Source organism: Peromyscus maniculatus, chromosome 1 (assembly GCF_049852395.1).
Source record: "Peromyscus maniculatus bairdii isolate BWxNUB_F1_BW_parent chromosome 1, HU_Pman_BW_mat_3.1, whole genome shotgun sequence".
NCBI lineage: Eukaryota > Metazoa > Chordata > Mammalia > Rodentia > Cricetidae > Peromyscus > Peromyscus maniculatus.
Genome location: NC_134852.1, coordinates 38,829,222 through 38,851,228, shown reverse-complemented (window position 1 = coordinate 38,851,228; position 22,007 = coordinate 38,829,222). Strand labels below are relative to the sequence as shown.

At 40.3% G+C, this 22,007-nt stretch overlaps 1 protein-coding gene across 1 annotated transcript; it reads left to right on the top strand.

Moving 5' to 3' along the window:
* Nucleotides 1-39: 39 nt before the first annotated feature.
* Nucleotides 40-18,991, top strand: LOC143274310 (ribonuclease P protein subunit p29-like). Its single transcript, XM_076576895.1, has 4 exons — nt 40-291; nt 2,345-2,397; nt 4,004-4,227; nt 17,852-18,991. The coding sequence occupies exons 1-4, from the start codon at nt 285-287 to the stop codon at nt 17,931-17,933; spliced, it is 366 nt and encodes a 121-aa protein (XP_076433010.1). The 5' UTR covers nt 40-284; the 3' UTR covers nt 17,934-18,991.
* Nucleotides 18,992-22,007: the final 3,016 nt, after the last annotated feature.

The window sequence follows — 22,007 nt, the reverse complement described above, 5'->3', positions numbered from 1 at the left end:
CAGAGCTAAACCCAAGGCGCATGCACCGCCAGAGCCCGTCGCGCTTCAATGGAGTCACGCAAGGCACAGTATCCGAAATCTGGTTGCATCCATTGATGCCGCCTAGAACAAGTCTGTTTGTGTACTGTGCGCACGTAGTTTCTTGGGCACAGCGGATTTTTCCAGCGGAAAGGTAAACATGAAAGAGTCCTGGTGGCTGAAAGCTGCTGAACTAAGTGAAGAAAGGGAAAGAGTGAGTGAGACCTGACAGAGACGTCACTAAAGCGCCCCGGAAGCGTCTGACAATGAAGGGTAAGCTGGATGAGAGACACGAAATTGGGCCGGGATGAGAGTACAGAGGGTCTGGAACAGGAAGCTGAGTCAGGGATACCTGTCGCAACAGAGTCCCAAGACAGTTTCCAGGGAAACCGTGTACTATTGACTCATAGTACACAAAAGAAATCGAGGCGCATAGTGTGAACGGCCGTATACACAGTCTCTAAGCTAGGAATAGATGTCAGGTGTTCTCCCCAGGGGAGCTAGGGCCGCTCAGGGGAACTGGAAGAGGTGGATCCAAGGCCTTGGCCAGACCTACTCACTACCTGCCTAGATAACTGCTGCCAGGACCTGCTCCCCTCTACCACCTGGCTTTTCACCCTTTGTCAAGTAAAAACCTTACGCGCCTTATCGCAAACCTAAGGCATTGGTATTTGAGCAGAAAAGAGATGTTCCAGGAAGGGAAGCAAGCACTGGAGCAGTATAAGAGGGGAGAGAGGATACTGTAAAGATTTAGCCTCTGATCTGTTGATTTACACTCCTGCCATGTCCTTTCATCAGAGATCAAGTGCCTTGGCATATCTCAACTTCAGTATTATTTTGTACATAACTAGGAATAACTATGTTTAAAGTTCTTAGAAAGATTAATGAGATTGAAATAAATGTGTACACACACCTATGAGTGTATATATGTGTTGTTTGAAATCAACTACTTGACAAGCAGTGAGTGTACCAGAGCTATTACAAGTGTACTTCTGCAGAAAGATTTCCAACTCTGATTCTAGGCATCTGGGGTAGGTTAAAAAAAAAAGTTATTCCTAGGGTCCCAGGCCCTGCACATTAATCTCAATAAACAAACTGGAATCTCAATCTGCAGTTCAAGGGAGAACTAGATTCTGTATGTAAAACTGGTAACTTCTTTGGTTTGTTAGCTTGATCAAACATGTACTCAGGGAAGTTCAAGAGAACAGAGGTAGATTTTTGTTTCTTTGTTTGTAATTATTGTTGCTGTTGGGATAAGGTCTGCTATATAGTTCTGACTGAGTTGGAAACAGACTGTAAACAAGGCTGGCCTCTCCCTCTGAAGTGATGGGATCAACTGTGTGCGCTACTACACAGTTGTAGTGTGAGCTAGGTTTTCTGGTCGTTTGCCCTTTCTTACCACATTTACAACTGTACTCTGTCCCTCAGTGCCACCGTGATGGTTTCCTCCAAACAAATAAGAAACAGAAGCATGGAGGTTTAGAGAGATTTTGGCATCATGGTGGTCATATTTAGAATTTGCAGAAAGACTGTTGTATTTTGTTTGTCGTATACATTCCAATTTTATTGATTCTAAACAGCGAAAAATCTGTTTTAAACTTCTTGTAATCAGCAAAATACAGTGTGTAAACCAACCACCCACTAACTATTACCATCACCTTAGTTTTAGTGTCTTCATTCCTTAGTGAGCAACTGCCCAAGTATAATTATAACTTGTATTTTAAATCAGAACTACTCTAAATGTGATCCAATGAGGAGTTTTTTTGAACCTTCAGAGTCTGGAGTAGGAACTAAAACCCCATGTTTTAATAAGTTCCCCCAAGGTTCTTAAACACATTAAGCTCTGAGAGGTGCTCTTTTAAACCTCATCCTAAGTATTTGAAGACAAATCTGGCCAAAGGAAAGAATTAAGAAGTATCTAAGATAGTTGTGGAACTCGTCTGTAATCCTAGCAACTAGCAATTAGAAGCCTGAGACAGGAGTATTGAAGGTTTAACGCCATTGTGAGCTACATAGCAAATTCTAAGTTAGCCTAGGATGCAAAGTAGACTGTGTCTTTAAATAAATATGTAAATAAGCAGCATTCAGTGGGACCATGGACATGGATCCATGGTGAAGCACTTGCCAGGCATGCATTAAACCCCACTGAGTTTAATCCCCCAGTATTGAAGACTAAAATAAAAGGATAATCCAAGAAAGCTTGGCCTTTTCATACTAACCAAGTATTCCATCTCTAAATAAGTGTAGGTCATACTTAGAAGAGCCTTGGATATTACACTCATTCATAACAGGAAGTAATCTTCTATTTTTGTCTTTCATCCCCCAGCTGTGATTTACCATGCCTTTTCTCATAAAGAAGCCGAGGAGCACTATGTACAGGTACAATCTTTCAAAGGTGGGCTGGGAGCAGTAGACTTGAGAGCAAAGGTGGTTCAGTGGCTTCAAAGACTTGTCTAGGTGTCCTTTCCCATGGATTACTCTTCACCTTTACAGTCAGCATATTAGGCCCCATCGAGGTCTTTTGTGCTGATGTCTTCTTGTGCCAGGCTCCTTTCTTAGGGTACCAGAGTCAACTCTGAGGGACTTGGACTCCTAGATTTCATGTCATCTCCCTCTCCATGGGAAATGACAGCCTGTGCCTACCTGAAACCTGACTTGCTCTTGTATCTGTGTTCAGTGCTCAGGCTATTTCATAAGTGAATGTTATAAATTCTGTCTGTCTGTCTGTCAGCATGCTTTGTCAGTTGGGTAGAAGCATCACCTGTGGCTTATAAAGAGTACATGTCCTACCAGGCTGTGTGGTGCATTCCTTTAATCCCAGTTCTTGGGAGGCAGACGCAGGCAGTTCTCTGAGTTCAAAGACAGCTAGGGATACACAGAGAAACCCTGTCTCAAAAAAGCAAAAGAGAGAGAATATCCTTGAAATCAAGATGTTAAAAGGCCTTGATTTTATTTCCCCATGAAAGAGAGACCACATTAGTGTTATAACAGCCAAATTGTTCTGGTATTGATGATAAATTGTTTAGCCATCCCGACTTTGAACTACCTCAAAGATTGTGTGTTCTTTCTTTTTTTTACCCCCTGCTTTAGCAGAGAGAGGGTATCGGCCACTGTTGATATGTTAACCTAAATAAAGCTGGCAGTTAGCCTCAGACTTGTTTTTACTGTCTGGTTAGTGCAAAAAGAGCCCAGCAAATGGTCCAGCCAAGAGGTAGGTCCTCAGGACAGAGCACTGTCCGGGTTGGAGCAAGATGAAAGCCGAGTGAGGTGCCTGCTGCCCAGTGAAGAATAGACTGTTGCTGCCCCAACTTGAGAGGTGCTGAAACTAGAGTGTCTCAGGACTGGGTGCAACAATGAAGTGGTTTCACCCTCCCTTGCCAGGGGTATTACAGTCCTGTGGATGAGAGTGAGTAGACCCCGAGATGCCCTTCATGCTTTCTGCCTCAAGGAGGACTGGATCAGACCTCTCCAACAGCAGCCACATGGAGGCCACAAGGCTGAAAAGCAAGGAAAGGGGACTGTGCTGCTCAGTGTCAGATTTCCTCCTCCTTGACCTGCCTGGAACCCCCAGGCAATTTCCCCTAGTTCTGGAATGACTCATTTCCATAACAACCCCAGCTCCCTTCCACTCCAAGCTAGTCTTGTGGTCATGACTTATTAAATAACCTGGATCATGCTTTTCTCAAGCTTCCTTCCCCACAAGGATTAGAGAAGCCTTGCATTACAAAGGATTTTGAATGCTCAATAGAGTAACCTCAGAGAAACAGGACTGGAAGTCATTGTTTGACCTGGCTGCAGTGTAGGACAGTGTCACAGTTAGCATGTGAGTGTTACTTTTACATCTTGGCAGTTGTGTGTAGCAAACACTTGGAAGACAAGAGATTTGTAGCCTAGATCATCAAAGCTGGTGGCTCTCAGGAATGGGGTCTGAGGGCCCTGGAGTCTGAGAGCAGAACAGTAAACCACACCACCTGTCTCTGAGCAGAGGCTGGGGAGCCAGCGGCCTGGGGCCTTTGTGAGGGCATTCCTGAAGCAAATCATACCTCACTGGAGCAAGCAAGACAGTGAGAGCCATCTGCAAAGCAAGGCTGTGGTCTTGGAATACTTCACTCGTCAGAAGCCAAAGCAGCAGGAGAAGAAATCCAAAGGCCTCACTGCCGAACAGAGGAGAGACATGAGGCTCTTTGACATTAACCCAGAGCAACAGAGGTACCCCCATCTTTCCTAAAGGCCTTGTCACTCATCATTGCCTCGTCTTTCTGGTCAGGGAGTAGACTGGTGATTCCAGGGGCTCACTAAGCAGCTCTGCCCCCTTAGTCTCAGGGGCTTCCCTCCTAGGTGGCCTCCCCCTACCAATTTTTTTATGTCTTGGCTTGGCCTCTAAAAGTCAGGCATTGGTGAGCCTGAGAACTTTCATCATTTAGTGTCTATCCTAGGCTCACTAATAAGTGTGTCTGTTACCCATAGGCACAGACTGTCTTGGCTTTCTAGAAAAGAGGAACTGATATTCCTTAATATGGACTTTTCCTATAGCTTTTAATATCACTAGACAGAATCACCCACTCAAAGGTTACTGCCAAGGAGAGGTACTGCCTACACATGTCTGAAGTTTCTGAAAGGAACATATCACTTTCTTGTGGGCAGATGTCTCCTTAAGACAGTTCTGAGTTTGTGTGTACAGCCACGATTTATAGGCTTTGTATAACATGCTATAAACACATAGCCTTCCATGTCCCAGAAGGCATGAGAGTGTCACTTTACCCTGGGACTGTCTCCCTGGGGTTCTTGCAAGAAGTTCTTGTTTCAGGTTTGAGCCTGGTGTTCTTGACTCTCTGACCCTGGCTTTGTGTGAAAGGGCACCAAGACAAATGGTAACAACCTCAGAGAAAAACTTTGGTCCTCTCTGTTCACTTTCCCTACAATCCCACTACTTTACACAAGGAACTGCTTTGCAAATCTGCACCTTAACCTCCTCTGTCAGTGGGTTAAACAAGGTTGATGTTAATTGTTTTTGTTTCTTTGGGTGAATTCCTGCAGAGCTGCAGCTGCTTTGTTTCCTGAGTGTTAGCACCTAGCTTTGATCTGCTTTTTGTGATTGCTACATCTTGTCTCCATCACCTCCTGTTTGAAGTCTTATCTGAGTGTTTGCTAGGAGTTCAAAACCTATGAAAACTTGGTTTAGGGACAATCCAGAAAACTGTGCTATTCCTTTACTGAGAATTTGCAGTTGGCATAGTCCCTTTGGAGAGGTTTAGATAAGATGTTTTGTTATATGGGATTGACTTCCTAAAGGTATTAATTGTATAACAATAAAAAGGCCCTTTGCTTATCTACAATGTTTTAGTCCGGAGAGATGGACCCCCTCTGAAGGTGGAAAAGTCTAAAAATCATACTTAGAAGGCTCTGTGCCCTCTTTCCATGGACCCCTATGAACACCAAATATACAACGTTTTGGTGCAACATTGTCATGATGCTTCAAGAAGGACAGAGGATTCTGACACTTTTAAGAATTGGAAGAAGTTCACCCTCTGGGTAAGATGACTCCAGGATTGGCAGGGTCATGGGAAATTTAAACTCCCTATCTCAGGAGCACAAAATGTACAATTGCTAAAATGCTTGTTAAATAGAAAAGCAATAACTCTCCATTTTTTAATGATAGAAATAAAATGGCTCCTGAGACAAAGAATAAATCAAGGAAAAAGGCCCATCCCAATAGAGAAATGGGAAGGAAAGGAAATCTCTGGATAGTAAAGGGAGAAATGCTTAATGCAAAAAAAGAAAATGTCCTGGTAAAAAGGGGGAAATTATCAAATCAAGGACTAAAAAATAAAAATCACTGTGAACAAAAAATAAAGGAAAGAAAAAAGCTTCTTCCCAGTAAAAATAGGAAGAAAAAAGTCTCCTTTTGATATAAGAAATTGAGGATAGTTGTAACTTAGAGCTCTCCATGCCTGTCAGCTCTTTCAGAGACCTGTGGGTCAGCACAAAGAGGAGGCATCTGAACCACAAAGAATGGGTGGCTGGGCCTCACTGCTGCAGCCTGAGCAAGCACAACAGACCCAGAGCTGAGAGTTTTCTTGTCTGTTTGCTTAACTTTGGTTTAAATGATTCTTGTTTTTGTTTTTCATTACAGCAGGATAAACTCAATATTAAAGATCCCCTACTAGGAAATACTTTTTATCTTTTCTTATGGTTGGAATAAATCATTATCAATGGCCCCTTCATGAGAGAAAGAAAAAATTTTAAACAAGCCCAACTTCTAGTAAAAAACAAGTATGGTGAGGGCATAAAGTACTAAGTCAAAGCTGTTTGAATTTCCAGAGCCTTTAGTCATTCATCCTGTAAAGGCTGTTCTCTTCTCTTGATTGTCTAATCATAATGCTTAATTTTTATAGTAAATGAACTGGAAGAACAACATTCATGACTTTATAGTATTGGATTTGCTCTTCTCTGTTGGTCATTTACTGAAGATTTGGCTCTACTCTTTTAAGTTGCTTTCTAGAAATTCTTGGTTAAATTACATAAAAATGTAACACCTGAAACAGATTGGGTGGTTAGCTTATTAGAATATATGGTTACTAAGGTAAAAGCTCATAAAAATGATCTCTTACTGATAAGGAGCTTACAAAAATTGTTTTTCACTAAGTAAAATATAGGTAAATTGTTTGACCTACACTGTTAATACTTGGCAAGTTACATTAACATGTTACTTAAGATCTGTAAAAAAGTATCCTCCTGTTAAAATTTTATAAAAATATTCCATAGTATTGCTTAAAGTTACCTCTTAAAATCCTATAGATATTGTTTTCAATACTTTTAGAGATGGTTTATGTAAAAAGGACTATGCAAATAAATGCTGGTGGTAAAGTTGCTCAACTGTTATTACTTCCATATTTTAAATGCAAAGCAACTCCAATTGTAAGACAGGAGATTTAAAAAATACTGGGAAAAAAAAGCTGGGTGGTGGTCCACATCGTTAATCCCAGCACTCGGGGTGCAAAGCCATGCAGATCTCTGTGAGTCTGAGGCCAGCCAGCTCTACAGAGCGAGATCCAGGATAGGCACCAAAGCTACACAGAGAAACCTTGTTTCAAAATAAATACATAAATAAATACTGAAAAAATATTTTGACAAGCTGCTGTTATAAATGACAAGAGGCCAAAGCTAAAATTACAAGTAAATGATATTCAGATTTCAGGCCTACCAGACACTAAAGCTGATATATCTGTAATTTTTCAAAAATCTTAAAATCCCACTTGGCCTTTACAAGAAGTCTCCACTCAATTTGTAGCCAATGGAACCTTATCTCAGGTAAAAACAGAATGTAGAGTGGATTAAATGCATATGGCCTAGAGGACAAATAGGTATGTTAAAGCCTTGTGTAGTTGATATAGCTGTGAATTTTTGGGAGAGAAATTTGTTACAAACAATGGGGAACTCAAGTTAATGTTCTTACAATTTCAGAAAGAGCCCGTAAAATAATGTTAAAATTGGGGTAAGTTCCTAGAAAAGGTATTGGAAAAAACTGTTGAGGAAAATAAGAGGATATACAACAGGATATCCTCTTTTTTTTGTCCAAGAGCAGGATAAAATAGGAATTGCCTATCCAAATTTGGAGTAGGGGCCAGTGCTGGTAATCTCACTGCTCTGCCTTTAAAAGTGCTGACTAATAAGCCTACATGGGTGGGGCAGTGGCCCTTACCTAAAGAAAAATTACAGGCACTTGAGCAACTAGTTAAAGAACAGTTAGATGCTAAACACATAGAGGAAACTACTAGTCCTTGATTCTCCTGTGTTTGTAATAAAAAAGGAATCTGGTAAATAGAGATTATTAATTGACTTAAAAGTGATTAATAAGATGATTCCTCCTACGAGACCTTTATAGTCTGGAATTCCTTTATCTTCTTTATTATCTAAGGATTGGCTTATTATAGTTATTGATTCACAAGATTGCTTCTTTATTATTCCTTTACAAGAACAGGATAGAGAAAAATTTGCTTTTCCAATTCCTACTAATAATAATGCTCAACCAGTAAAATGATGTCATTGGAATGTCCTTCTCCAAGGAATGTTAAATAACCCAATTTTATGTCAATATTGGTAACATCAATCACTAGAAATTGTTTGTAAACAATTTCTTCAATTTATTATCATAATATGGATGGTATTTTATTGGCTGCTTCTGATACAGATACATTAGAAAAAATGTTTAATATGATACAGAAAATTTTATGCTGTTTGGGACTACAAATTTCTCCCGGAAAAAAAATACAAAGAGGAGATTCTTTCAGTTATTTAGGATTTAAATTAAGTAAATGGAGAAATCAGCTGCAAAAGGTGCAGATTTGCGGAGATCAAATACACACTCTTAATGATTTTTAAAAAATATTGGGTGATATTAATTGGTGGCCTGTTGTATGATATTTGGTTTGTGTTCTGACAAATAAAGCTTTCCTGGAGATCAGAGGGTGGAGCTAGCCACTAATTAACCATAGAGGCCAGGCAGTGGTGGCACACATCTTTAATTCTAGCATGTGGGATGAAGAAGCAGGAATACCAGTATAAAAGAGCAATAGAGCTAGGTATTGGTGGCTCACACCTTTAATCCCAGCACATGGGAGGCTCAAACCTTTAATCCCAGCAGTAAGAAGGATCATGCCTTTGATCCCAGCACACGGGAGGTGGGGACAGGAATATAATGTGGTGGGTGGAGACAGGATCTACCTACCCATTCAGTCTAAGGATTCATAGAGTCAGGATATCCCCCATTCAGTCTGAGATTTTGTAGAGGCTTTAAGAAGTCTTTCTAGCGGTTGCCTGCTCTGCTGATCTTTCAGCTTTCACCCTTGATATCTGATCCAGGTTTTTATTATTAAGGTTAATTAGGATCACACTTCAGTTGCATCCTACCATTAGATTGTGTACTCAAGAATTAAATAATTTGCTTCAGATTTTGCAAGGTGACTCAGATTTAAACAGTCCAAAGCAATTAACAGCTGAGGCTTAAAGTGAATTAGCCTAAGTAGAACAAAAATTACAAAATGCCTATGTGGATCGATTAGATCTCATAACAAAATGTATTTTAGTAATCATTCCCCTACTGGACTCATTATGGAGAGGGAGGATAATATTTTGGAATTGATTTTCCTAGCTCACAAACAGAGGAACATGTTAACGACCTATAGGGGAAAAGTTTCTGATTTAGTCATAAAGGGAAGAATAAGAATTTGTCAATTGTTAGGAATGGATCCAGCTGAGATTGTAGTACCCTATACTAATGCTGAAATTGTGCAATTATGGGTGATTAATGATGACTGGCAAAGAGCTTGTAGTAATTTCCTAGGAGAACTTAAAAACAAATATCTAAAAAGTAAGTGACTTCAATTTATAAAGAGAACTGAATGGATTATTCCCTATATAGTAAAAAGAGCATCTATTTCTGGGGCTCTTATATTTTATACAGCTGTGAATAAATTAAGAATGGCTAGTTATAAAGCAGGAAGTATCAGTAAAGTTATTGAAAGTCTATGATTCAATTCAAAAATCAGAGTTATATATGAAAGACCCTAGCCCTTCAGGCTTATACCCCCAAGCCTCAGGAAAAGAGAAACTTCAAGCACCAGGAAATGAGAAACTAAAAATCTAGTTCCAAGGGCAACCTGACTTAGCCATTGTTCAATCTCCCCTGCAACCATATAACAATGTAAAAAAGATTTCTGTTAAGAGATGTGCTCAACTGTGACTGGGATAGTTGCAGGTGTTCCAGGAAGGACCACCATGACCTGTGTGTAAACTCCATTCCCGCCCTGATACCCCCCTTGAGGTTTCAGGGAAAATGTACCTGTTGACGTAACTGTACCCCTTCTGTGATCACTCTGTACCCAGACCAAGATCTTGTGAAACGAAATTGTATGGTAATTGTAATCATACGGGTTTTGTAGGGTTTTCCTTTATAAGCCCTTATGGGGCTGCAGTAAGATGCAACTCTTGCTCTTGGGAGCAAAGGAGCCTTCCGTACATAAGCTTAATAAATCCTCCTGCTGTTGCATCAACTGGACTGGAGTCTGGGTTCTTGGGGCGCCCACTTGAGACCCTAAACTTTGGGGTCCAACAATATGCCATTCTGATGGTTTTATTAGACCTTAATGAATCTCTTAATATAATTAGTGATTCCTAATATGTGGAAATGGTTGTATTGCATATAGAAACTGCTAAACTTATTCCTGATAATTCAGAATTAACTTTATTATTTGTACTACCACAATAGGCAATCCAAGAGAGGACTTGTCCACTTTATATTACCCACATTTGATCTCATACTGGGTTGCCTGGACCGTTAGCTAAAGGAAATGAAGAAATTGATCAATTACTGATAGGAAATGTATTGTGAGCCTCAGAATTTCACAAGAAACATCATGTTAATAGTCGGAGCTTAAAGAAATGTAGATGAATTTCTAAATGGTCTTATTACATAAAAACATGGAGCCAGATACAGGGGTGAAAGCCTGGGAGAGATCAGGGAAATAGGGAAAGCCACAGCTAAACCTTACTCACCTGCAGCTTCCAAGTGTGAGTTACTCCTGTCTACCCACATCTATATGGCTTGCTGTTCTGCAATCGGATTTGCTCTCTCCATTCACTTACATCATTTTCTCATCCTACCTAGTTCTGTCACTTCCTCTCTGTCTGTTACAGACCTCCAGAGTTAACTAGTTTTGGAGTTTATGGCATGTGCCACTACACCTGGATCTGTTTCCAGTATGTCCTTGAACACACAAAGATCCTGCCTGCCAAGTGATAGGATTAAAGGCATGTGCTACCATTGCCTGACTTCTTTGTTTATTTAAAATGGCTTGCTGTTTCATCTGATCTCCAGGCAAGCTTTACTTATTAAAACACAAATAAAATATCACCACAAAGAAAAAATTTTTCATTACTTGACAACAACCTAAGGAAATTAGAAAAAAAAACTGTCCTGCTTGTTCTTTGTATAAGCAAGTTCCTTTACCTGCAGGAACTAATCTTAAAGGTACACAAAGTAATGAAATTTGGCAAATGGATGTATTCCATTTAGCAGAATTTGGAAAATTAAAACACATTCATCATATCCTTGATACATACTCTGGATTTTAATTGGCACCTGCATTAAGTTCTGAAAAGGCTGATTCTATAATTACACTTTTATTAGAAACAAAAGCTGTAATGGGCATACCAATACAAAATAAAAAATGATAACACCTCACATATATCTCCTACAAAATGACACTTTTTGTTTTTTACAGGTTACAACTTAAAACACATTACAGAGACACTATATAATCCTACTGGACAAGCAATTGTTGAAAGACCTAATAACACTCTAAAGGAGATGCTTGTCAAACAGAAGGATGATATGAGGACCCCCGGGATGGACTGCACAATGCCTGACTTACCTTAAATTTTTTAATTGCTAATGAAACAGTAACAACAGCTACTGACAGGCATTGGACCATACAAAAAACTTGTCTGTACTGAAAGGTTGCCTTTACATCAGTATGGAAAATGGGAAAGGTGTTAGGATGGGGTTGAAGTTATGCTTATGTTTCTGGAGGTGATTAGAAATTGTGGATACCATCAAAATTAATAAAGCTTAGACATGAGCAAGAGAAGTCTCCTGGATGCTTCCTGTTACTGAGATGCTTCTGGGAAGGAAAAAACACAGAATGCCTTTGGAGCAGACAGTTAATCCTTCTACTTGGGGACAGCTTAAGAATTTATATGACAAAGGGGAGGTGGTAATCCCTATGACTCTGTTACCTCTGAATTCTAAAAATCTATTACTTGTCATGTCTCCTATGGTAACTTTACAGGTAAAAGGGACTGATCATAGTTACTGGGACTTAACTTCTAATCCTCCAATTAACTTAGCAGTAAGGTAGGAAAATATGGATATTCCTGTGGTGGTTAATCTTCTTGGCTATCTGGTCCTTATGATAACTGAGGCCTTGCTCAGCCAATGGAGGAGGGTAAATAGATTAAAAATTATACTGTGAGAGCATAAGGAATTCCTATTCATATGGGAAATGGAATTCAGTATCTAAATATAACCTCTCAACTAGGACTATCCATAATGAAACCTAAGGTTATCATTGTAAGTTTTATATACTTCATGCATCTGGTTTTAAAGGACAGGAGATTAATGCTACTAGATCTATAAATCTGCCATTCTGTGAGATGGGGGTTACCAACAAGGAATCTGACTGGGTACATTGGCAACAGTGCAAGATTGAGAAACCTTGAGTGCTAATTAATATCTCCTGTAGAGACATCATTGATTGGAGCCTTTATGGCTCCCCTCAAGGAAAATATTCTCACTTAGAATTAAAATTGAAGTGGTATAGTTTGAGTGGAACTGTAGAAATTAGTTCTTATGTTAATGAACCTATCCAGTGGCATGGAGTTGGAATGTCAAGTTGTCTCCTGCACTTTGGCTAACTTGTGAAAGTGAGCAAGTGTGTCCCACCCTCTTTTTTTATGAATTTTTTATTAATAAAATTTTTTTTCATTTTACATACCATCCTGTTTCCCCTTTCTCCCCTTCCCCAGTTCTTCCTACCTCCGCCCCCCATTCCCACCCTGTCTCCTCATAGAGGGTAAGGCCCCCCTTGGGTAATCAACACAGGCTGGCATACCAAGTTGGGGCTGGACCTAGCCCCTCCCCACTGCATAAGGGCTGAGTAAGATATCTCACCACAGGGAATGGGCTCTAAAAGCCAGTTCATGTACCCAGGATAAGTCCTGGTCCCATTGCCAGGGGAAACACAAAGACACCAAGCCACACAACTTTCACCCCCATTCAGAGGGCTTAGTGTGGTCCAGTGCAGGCTCCATGGTTGTCAGTCCAGAGTCCATAAGTTCCCACTAGCTTGGGTCAGCTATCTCTGAGATTTTTCCCATCCTAATCCTTACTCCCCTTGCTCCTATAATCCTTCCTCCCTCTAGTCAACTGAAATCCATGATCTTGGCCAATTGCTTGGCTATCGGTCTCTGCATCTGCTTCCACCAGTCACTGGATGTAGGTTCAGATGTAGGTTCAATGATGACAGTTAGGGTAGACACCAATCTCAGTGCAGGGGAAAGCTAGTTCAAGCACCCTCTCCACCAATGCTGGGGACAATCTTGTGAGTTTCTGGGGTTTTCCATAGCTGCAGATTTCTCCCCATCCCCTTCATGGAACTTTCTGTCAAGATATCTCTTTCATTGCTCTCCCTCCCCATCTCTCCCCAATCTCAAGTGCTCATGTTCCCACATTCCATCCCTTCCTTCTAATTCCCACTCCCAGTTTACCCAGGAGATCTTAAACCTTTCCCATTCCTGGGGCAATACACATGTGTTCCTCTTGATGTTCTCCTCTTTACATAGCTTCTCTGGGGTTGTGGATTGTAGCCAGGTTATCTTTAGCTTTGCATCTGAAATTCACTTATGAGTGAGTATATTATTGTGTTGGTCTTTCTGGGTGTGGGTTACCTCACTCAGGATTATTTTTTCTTGTCCCATCCATTTGCCTACAAATTTCATGATGACATTGTTCTTTTTGCCACTGTGTAATACTCCATTGTATAAATGTACCATGTTTTCTTTATCCGTTCTTCAGTTGAAAGGCATCTAGGTTGTTTCCGGGTTCTAGATATTATAAATAATGCTGCTATGACCATAGTGGAACAAATGTCCTTGTGGTATGGTTGAACATCTTTTGGGTATATGCCCCGAAGTGGTATTACTGGATCTTGAAGTAGGTTGATTCCCAATTTCCTGAGATACTGCCATACTGATTTCCAGAGTGGCTGTACAAGATTGCATTCCCATCAGCATTGGAGGAGTGTTCCCCTTTCTCCACATCCTCTCCAGCACAAGCTGTCATCATTGTTTTTTTTTTATATCTTAACCATTGTGTCAGGTATAAGATGGTATCTCAGAGTTGTTTTAGTTTGCATTTCCCTGATGGCGAAAGATGTTGAACATTTCCTTAAATGTCTTTCGGCCATTTGAGATTCTTCTCTTGAGAATTCCCTGTTAGCTCTGTAGCCCATTTTTTTTTATTGGATTGATATTTTGCTATCTAGTTTATTGAATTCTTTATATGTTTTGGAAATCAGCCCTCTGTCAGATGTGGGGTTGGTAAAGATCTTTTCCTATTCTGTATGCTGCCTTTTATCTTGACAGTGTCCTTTACATTAAAGAAGCTTCTCAGTTTGAGGAGGTTCCATTTATTTATATTTGTGCTCAGTGTCTATGCTACTGGTGTTATATTAAGGAAGTGGTCCCTGTGCCAATGCATTCAAGAGCATTTCCTACTTTCTCTTCTATCAGGTTCAGTGTAATTGGATTTATTAATTTACTTGGATTTGAGTTTTGTGCATGGTAATAGTTATGGATATATTTGCATTCTTCTATATGTAGATATCCAGTTAGGCCAGAAGCATTTGTTGAAGACGCTTTTTTTTTGGCACAGTATAAATTTGGCTTCTTTGACAAAATTGAGGTATTCACACGTGTGTGGATTGATGTCAGGGTCTTCAATTTGATTCCGTTGATCGTGTCTGTTTTTATGCCAATATCAAGCTGTTTTTATTATTATAACTATATAGTAGAGCTTGAATTCAGGGATGGTGATGCCTCTAGGAGTTCCTTTATTGTATAGGATTGTTTTGGCTATCCTGGATTTTTTGCTTTTCCATGTGATGTTGAGTATTGTTGTTTCAAGATCTGTGAAGAATTCCATTGCGATTTTGATGGGGATTGCATTGAATCTATAGATTGCTTTTGGTAAATTGCCATTTTTACTATGTTGGTCCTACATATACCATAACATGGGGAATCTTTCCATTTTCTGATACCTTCTTCAGTTTCTTTCTTCAAAGACTTAAAGTTCTTGTCATACAAGTCTTTCATTTGTTTGCTTAGAGTTACCCAAAGATATTTTATGTTATTTGTGGCTATTGTAAAGGGTGATGTTTCTCTGATTCCTTTCTCAGCCCATTTATCATTTTTATATAGGAGGGCTACTGATTTTTTGGAGTTAATCTTATATCCTGCCACGTTACTGGTACTGAATCTGTTTATCAGCTGTGGAATTTTTGGGGTCACATGTATACTATTATATCACCTGCAAATAGTGGAAGTTTGACTTCTTTTCCAATTTGAATCCCCTTGATCTCCTTTTGTTGTCTTATTGTTCTAGCTAGAACTTCAAGTGCTATATTGAATAGATATGGGAAGACTGGACATTCGTGTCTTAGTCCTGATTTTAGTGGAATTGCTTTGAATTTCTCACCATTTAGTTTGATGTTGGCTATTGACTTGCTGTATATTGCCTTTATTATGTTTAGATATGTTCCTTGTATCCCTGATCTCCTCAAGACCTTTATTATGAAGAGGTGGTGGATTTCGTCAAAGGATTTTTTTAGCATCTAATGAGATGATCATGTGTTTTTTTTTCCTTTCAGTTTGTTTATATGGTGGAGTACATTGAAAGATTTTCATATGTTGAACCATCACTGCATCTTGAGCATAAAGCCTACTTGATCATGATGGATGATTTTTTTTATGTGTTCTTGGATTTGGTTTGTTAATATTTTATTGGGAATTTTTGTATCAATGTTCATGAGGGAGATTGGTCTGTAATTCTCTTTCCTAGTTGTGTGGTTTGGGTATGAGAGTAACTGTAGCCTCGTAAAAGGTGTTTAGAAATATTCCTTCTGTTTCTATCATTTGGAACAGTTTTAGGTGTATTGATATCAGTTCTTTTTGAATCCTGGCAGAGTTCTGTGCTAAAACCATCTGGCCTTGGGCTTTTTTTTTTGTTGGGAGACTTTTGATGACTGCTTCTATTTCCTTAGGGGTTATAGGTCTATTTAAATTGTTTATCTGATCTTGTTTTAATTTTGATATATGGTACCTGTCCAAAAACTTGTCCATTTCTTTTACATTTTCCAATTTTGTGGAGTACAGGTTTTCAAAGTATAATCTAATGATTCTCTCCATTTTTTCAGCATCTCTTATTATGTCCCCCTTTTACTTCTACTTTTGTTAATTTGGATATTCTCTCTCTGCTTTTGGGTTAGTTTAGATAAGGATTTTTTTACCTTGTTGATTTTCTCAGAGAACTAACTTTTTGTTTCATTGATTCTTATATTTTGGTTGTGAGCCTAGTATGTCTTTAAACATACTCTTTCAAAGTTTATATATTCTTAGAGCAAGGACAACAATCTGGATACCAGTGAAGTTGTCAATGCCATGTCAAGGTACACACATTTGATGAACCTGGTACAGAAGCTAGCTGAAAGAATATTAAGAAGAATACATCAAATGGTTGGATTGATTATTGCAGTTATCATGGGAATTATTGCATTGACTGCTACTGGTGCAACAGCCAGAGTGGTGCTTCATAAAAGAAATTCCAACTACTGAGTTTGTTAGAAACTGGCATAAGTATTCTACAGAAGTTTGGACTGAACAAAATAAAATAGATAATGAGATAGTTAATGAATTAGCTGATTTGAGACAAGCTGGTATATTGTTGAGAGATCAGTTAGAACTATCAAAGGAGCAAATAAATTCAAAATGTGATTGGAATGTTATGTATTACTCCTTTAAAGTTTAATGAAAGCAAGTATGGTTGGGAAAAGATAAAAATGCATTTGATGGGTCACCCTAACTCTTCTCAAATGATTTATGATTTACAGCAAGAAATTAAGAATTGTTAAATGTTACCTGATATGACAAGAATGGATGTTATGGAAAGCCTTGCAGATACTATAGCCTCATTCAACCCAAACATCACTTTAATAGATTTCTTGTTTGAGCAAGGGTTTTTCTTTTGCTAGCAACAGTAACCTTATTGACTTTAAGATGTGTTTTGATTTACTTACATAGATTGTAAAACAGAAAGATAGAGAAAAGGCTGTATTTGCTGTGGAGCTACATAACCTCCAAAATAATTAATTGTTGCATGTAAAAAGGGGGATATGTTGGGAGAAATTCTGCAGAACTGCAGCTGGTTTGATTCCTGAGTGTTAGCACCTAGCTTTGATCTGCCTTTTGTGATTGCTACCTTCTGTCTCCATTATCTCCTGTTTGAAGTCTTATCTGAGAGTTTGCTAGGAGTTCAAAGCCTATGAAAACTTGGTTCAGGGACAACCCAGAAAACTGTAATATTCCTTTACTGAGAATTTGCATTTGGCATAGTCCCACTGAGGGGCTTAGATAAGAGGTATATGGAATTGACTTGCTAAAGTTGTGAATTACATAACAATAAAAGGGTCCTTTGCTTATCTACAGTGTTTCAGTTCAGAGAGGTGGACTCCTTCTGAATGTGATAAAGTCTAAAATCTTTCTTAGAGTGCTCTGTGCCTTCTTTCTTTGAGCCCCAATGAACACACATCCAATATACCACAGTTTCTCTTAGGAAAAGGAGATTGAGTGAACAGCACCTGGATTGTTACTGCTGATGTTATTATCTCCACCTTCAGATCCTATTCCTGGTCTGAGCCAGGGGCTCCACCATCACATCTACAACTGGCCAGCATGAAGAAATCAAAGCAAAGGGCCCCCTCTTCCCTTCTCAAAAGCAGAAATTTAGCCTTGAGAAGGTTCTGCCAGGGAAGAAACTGAGGTTCAAGGAGGGGAATGCACTCGGCCTTGGCCACATTGTCATTGGGGATCCTAGGGCTTACAGGCAGTCTCAAGTGCTCCCTCATGCTCATTCTCAGCCCTGAGCCCAGCTGTCTTCCTGAACACTGGAAATCCCAAGCTCATGTTTCTGACTTTGTACCTGTTCCTGACTTTATGACAGATACAGTCTCTTCCTCCCTCTGCATGAACTCTGGAAGCAGTATATCGGCGACCTGTGCAACAGGCTCAAGCCAGACATGTGAGTTTATTTCTGAAGCCTGCCATGGGATTAGACCCCAAGTCTTCAGAGCACTAGAGATGCAGCCTGAGAAACCATCTGGCTGTGGGTGTTTGTGATCCTGCTTGCTTTGTTACCAAGGCGTCTTTGTGGGCTCTCTTTACCACCTAGGCAGCCACAGATGATTCAGGCCAAGCACATAAAGGCAAGACTTCATGGTGCTATTATCTCAGGTAATTTCTATGAGAGCATATGTTCATCTGGGCAATGTTATTCAGTGGCAGTATTCTGCCTGTCATCTGTCACTTGGTATCCCTGAGTTATCTCTAAGTTACAAACAGTGAAGATCTAAGATGGTTGTGAACTGACCCATCTTGAGACATTGTTAAACACACTAAGTGCTCTCTGCATGTCATCGGCTCACACTGTTGGAACCTAGCTGGGACTCTTGGGGGCAGATTCTCTCTCATCATGGTTTCCAGTGTGCCATCATCAGTGCAGACCTTTCCTGTGATTGCCAGACTCATTCACCTCATTGCACCCAACAGCCACCTGGACATCCAGGAGGTACCTCAGACTACCTATCTAACACAGAACCCTTGGTCTCCATTTAGGTCAGCTCTCTGTGACTTGAATTCCCCATCTGCAAAAATGACACATCACTGTATACAATTTGTTCAGCCTAGAAACCTAGAAACACACACATCACCTCTTTCCTAATCGTCCACCTCAAGTCATTTAATACCATGTTTTTTAATCTAACTTACCTCCAGCTCCCTCAAGATGGTATGGAAGCTTTTCCTCCCCCTTCCACATACTGTTTTTTGCCACATACACATTAGATGAAATTCCCAAAATGAAGGTTGTTATCAGACATCAGACAACCAACTGTCATTTGCCTCTTCTTTAGCAGCTTCCCATCCAGTCAGAGTAAAAGTTTTCAGTGTTCGTGGCTGGCCTCTGTGTGACTAGCCCATCAGGTGCCTTTGCTTAGGTCCTTCTCTTAATCAGGGTACTCTGCAGGTTTGTGTATTGATTCCTGTTCTGCCTACTGTGACTAGTGCCATACAAGCTAACATAACCAACCCCATCCAGTCTTGCTCTGGGCCTCAGCCAGCTGTCTGTAGGCCAGTATCCTACAGAGCATCATCTCACCCTTCACTACAGAGGGAGCTTGCCTCTGCTGACAAGAACAAGGCCCCATCACCTCCCAAACCTCAAATCCAAAATCGACTGCAAGACTTCAGCCACCAACCAATTCCATGGAGGAATGTCCACATTCCAGGGCCAGTCATCTCACAGCCCATCACAGAAGAGCAGAGGCCAGAGAGGGAGGCCATGAAGAGGCAGGCTCAACAGGAGAGAGAGAATGCTGCCAAGTACACGTCTCTGGGAAAACTGTAGCTCTTCCTTCAGAGGGAGAAGGATATGGAAATTTCTAGATTTTTTTAGCTATGTCATGTAAGGTCTGGCCTAGACTTTGGAACTCATTACTATTCAACATAGAGAAAGGGAGACACATATACATGTACACATTGGATTTAAAGATCTGGGTGTATGTGTAGATATGTAGGTACATATGGAGTTATGGAGATTAATTGGTAGATGCAAGGATTTATATATATAAATGTCAGACAGAATTTCTATACTTGTAAAAGACACTAAAAGTGACTGAATAAACAAAAGTCAGTTATATCAACCATGAGTAAGAATATATAGGAGGCCTTGATGGTTTCTTTATACCTATGCTACTGTTCATGTTGCCGAACTAGAATATGTATAATATAAATATACCATATACTATAAATCACTGGTATGGTTTATTTAAGGTAAATGTAATTATTCCCTTTGACTTTTATTTTCAAATAAAATAAAAGTCTTTGAACTTGGTATGTTTCCTGTAGGAGTTACTGTGAACTGTTACAGTAAACACATCCCTGCTCTTACCACACTTTCTCCCATTTTAAATCACTCACCCCAGTCCTTTAATCATTAATGGTCTGGGATAGAGCTCCTTCTGAAATTTCATGAAATGAAGTACAGGATTCCATGAACCACTATGAAGCACCTACTTAAAGAGAAAATATACAAGGTTGACCATCTTCCTGAGAAGAGTTTCATTTCATAACTATGTTTATCTCTAGTTGTTTCCATCTTTGAATCCATCCATTTAATACTTTAATTTATTTTGCATGTGTGTCTGTGTGTGTGTGTCTGTGTGTCGTCCACCTGAATTCATGTGGAACACATGTGTGGAGTGCCCACAGAGGCTGGAAAAGGGCATCATCTCTAAGGTCTGGAATTAAGAGAGTTAGAAAGCCACCAGGAGGGGCTCTGAAGCAAGCCTGGGGATTCTGTAATCACTCCAGTGTTCTTATCCACTTAGCCATCTCATGGAGCCTGAGTTGAATCTACATACTGCAAACAACATAACTTCATTTTCCCTATGGCTGAAAACACTTTCTTTTCTTCAGATATCCCCTTCTGTTCACCCATGGCTATGCTGTTGGACACTATGCTTGTTCTCCAAACAGTGCTACAGTCAACATTGATGGGAAAGTACCTCTCTAATAGATTAAGTTCTTTGGAAAGGCATATGTGAACCATGTGCTGGGCCAGGTTTTGGCTTTTGGAGGATCCTCCACACTGACATCCAACAAGGGAGGAAAACTTCCCATCCCTGGCAGCACTGTTTAACATTCCCTTCTGAGAACTCTCTCAGTATATCTGTCATTTCTTTTCTAGTTGGCCTTGGATGGCATCTAGGAGGTCCACTGTGCATGTCCTTGATTCTTCCTCAATTTCTTCCTTAAATTTCAGAAGGAGCTCTATCCCAGATAAGGACACCAACTATTCATGGGGACAAGTCATTAACTGCCCCAATCCACAACCTTCAAAAATCCTGGCATTGCCATAAGCTCTATGCCTGGAACAAACAGAGAATGACAACCTGCATGAGATGACAGCAAATCTGTCAATGCCTCTGGATACCTATGAGTGCATGAAAGAAAACCAAGACCCATCTCCTCCCTTTGGCACACCCCAACATGAAACACCCCTTATACTTCACGAACCCAGGGAGCCTAGGGCAGGAGCTTGCTTCTGACAATGCCACCAGGGAAAGCAGCAGTCTTGGTCAGGATGAGCCTGGGACATGCACAGTGTGTTGGCCTCCAGCATGGACTTGGCAGACATGACTACACTGGTGGCAGAAGTTCACCTTCCCAAATGTTCAATCCACTCTCTAAACTAAACCAATTCCAGGTTTAGTTTAATTGTCACAGCCACCCAATGCGAAGACTCCATCGTAATCAGGAGCGATCAAGACCAGTAAAGATAAGGTGCCATCAGCACGTGCTTAAACCAGGTGAGGAGCAAGGAAGGGAAAAGCCCTCATCTGATTTATGGAGATTCTCTGGCCAGAATCTAGTATCAGGACCTGGTGGAGGGACAGAGCCTGGGAACAGTTCTGTGGCTAGAGAATGTGACATTGACAACATCACCCAGTATATAGAGGGCAAAGCTCAGAAAGCCACACTCTAGAGGCCCAGCAGACCTAGGAATCATAAAAGACAACACCAAGAGTACTAGAGAAATCAACTCCAAGAAAGCTGAGGGAGCTGATGCTATGAAGTCATAGAGTAAAGACAGAAGACAAGCCCACTGTCCTCATCAACAAGAAGATCAGTTCACCTGAGCTCAACCATGATGGCTTTGACAAGCCTCAAAACCACCTCAGAGAGCACATGCTGGAGTCTGTGAAGGTCTGTCACTCACTGTGGAAGAAGGGTGAGAGGAAAACTGGCATCTCCTGAACCTTGAACTCTTTGTGCCACTCTGTGCTCTAATAGTGACAGAGTTGGTCACACTTTAGCCTATGGCAATTGCCATTTTCTTTATCCAGGATTACATATAGCAAGCAGAATTCATTTATTTATTAAGTCACTTTTAGTTTCTTGAATTGGGACCCACTCCATACCCAGCATCTCCTAGAACTGACTAAATGGAACAGGCAATCACTGAACTCAAAAAGATCTGCCTGCTTCCCCCTCTGCAACAACCTCCATCTCAGCCTCTGCCTCCCCTACAGCCTCCACAT

What these genes read in the sequence shown, in the direction of transcription:
- LOC143274310 (XM_076576895.1), top strand. An exon ending in CCGAGGAGCACTATGTACAG is followed by an intron (nt 2,398 to 4,003) that starts GTACAATCTTTC and finishes GTCTCTGAGCAG; the next exon opens with AGGCTGGGGAGCCAGCGGCC. An exon ending in ATTAACCCAGAGCAACAGAG is followed by an intron (nt 4,228 to 17,851) that starts GTACCCCCATCT and finishes ACTTTATGACAG; the next exon opens with ATACAGTCTCTTCCTCCCTC.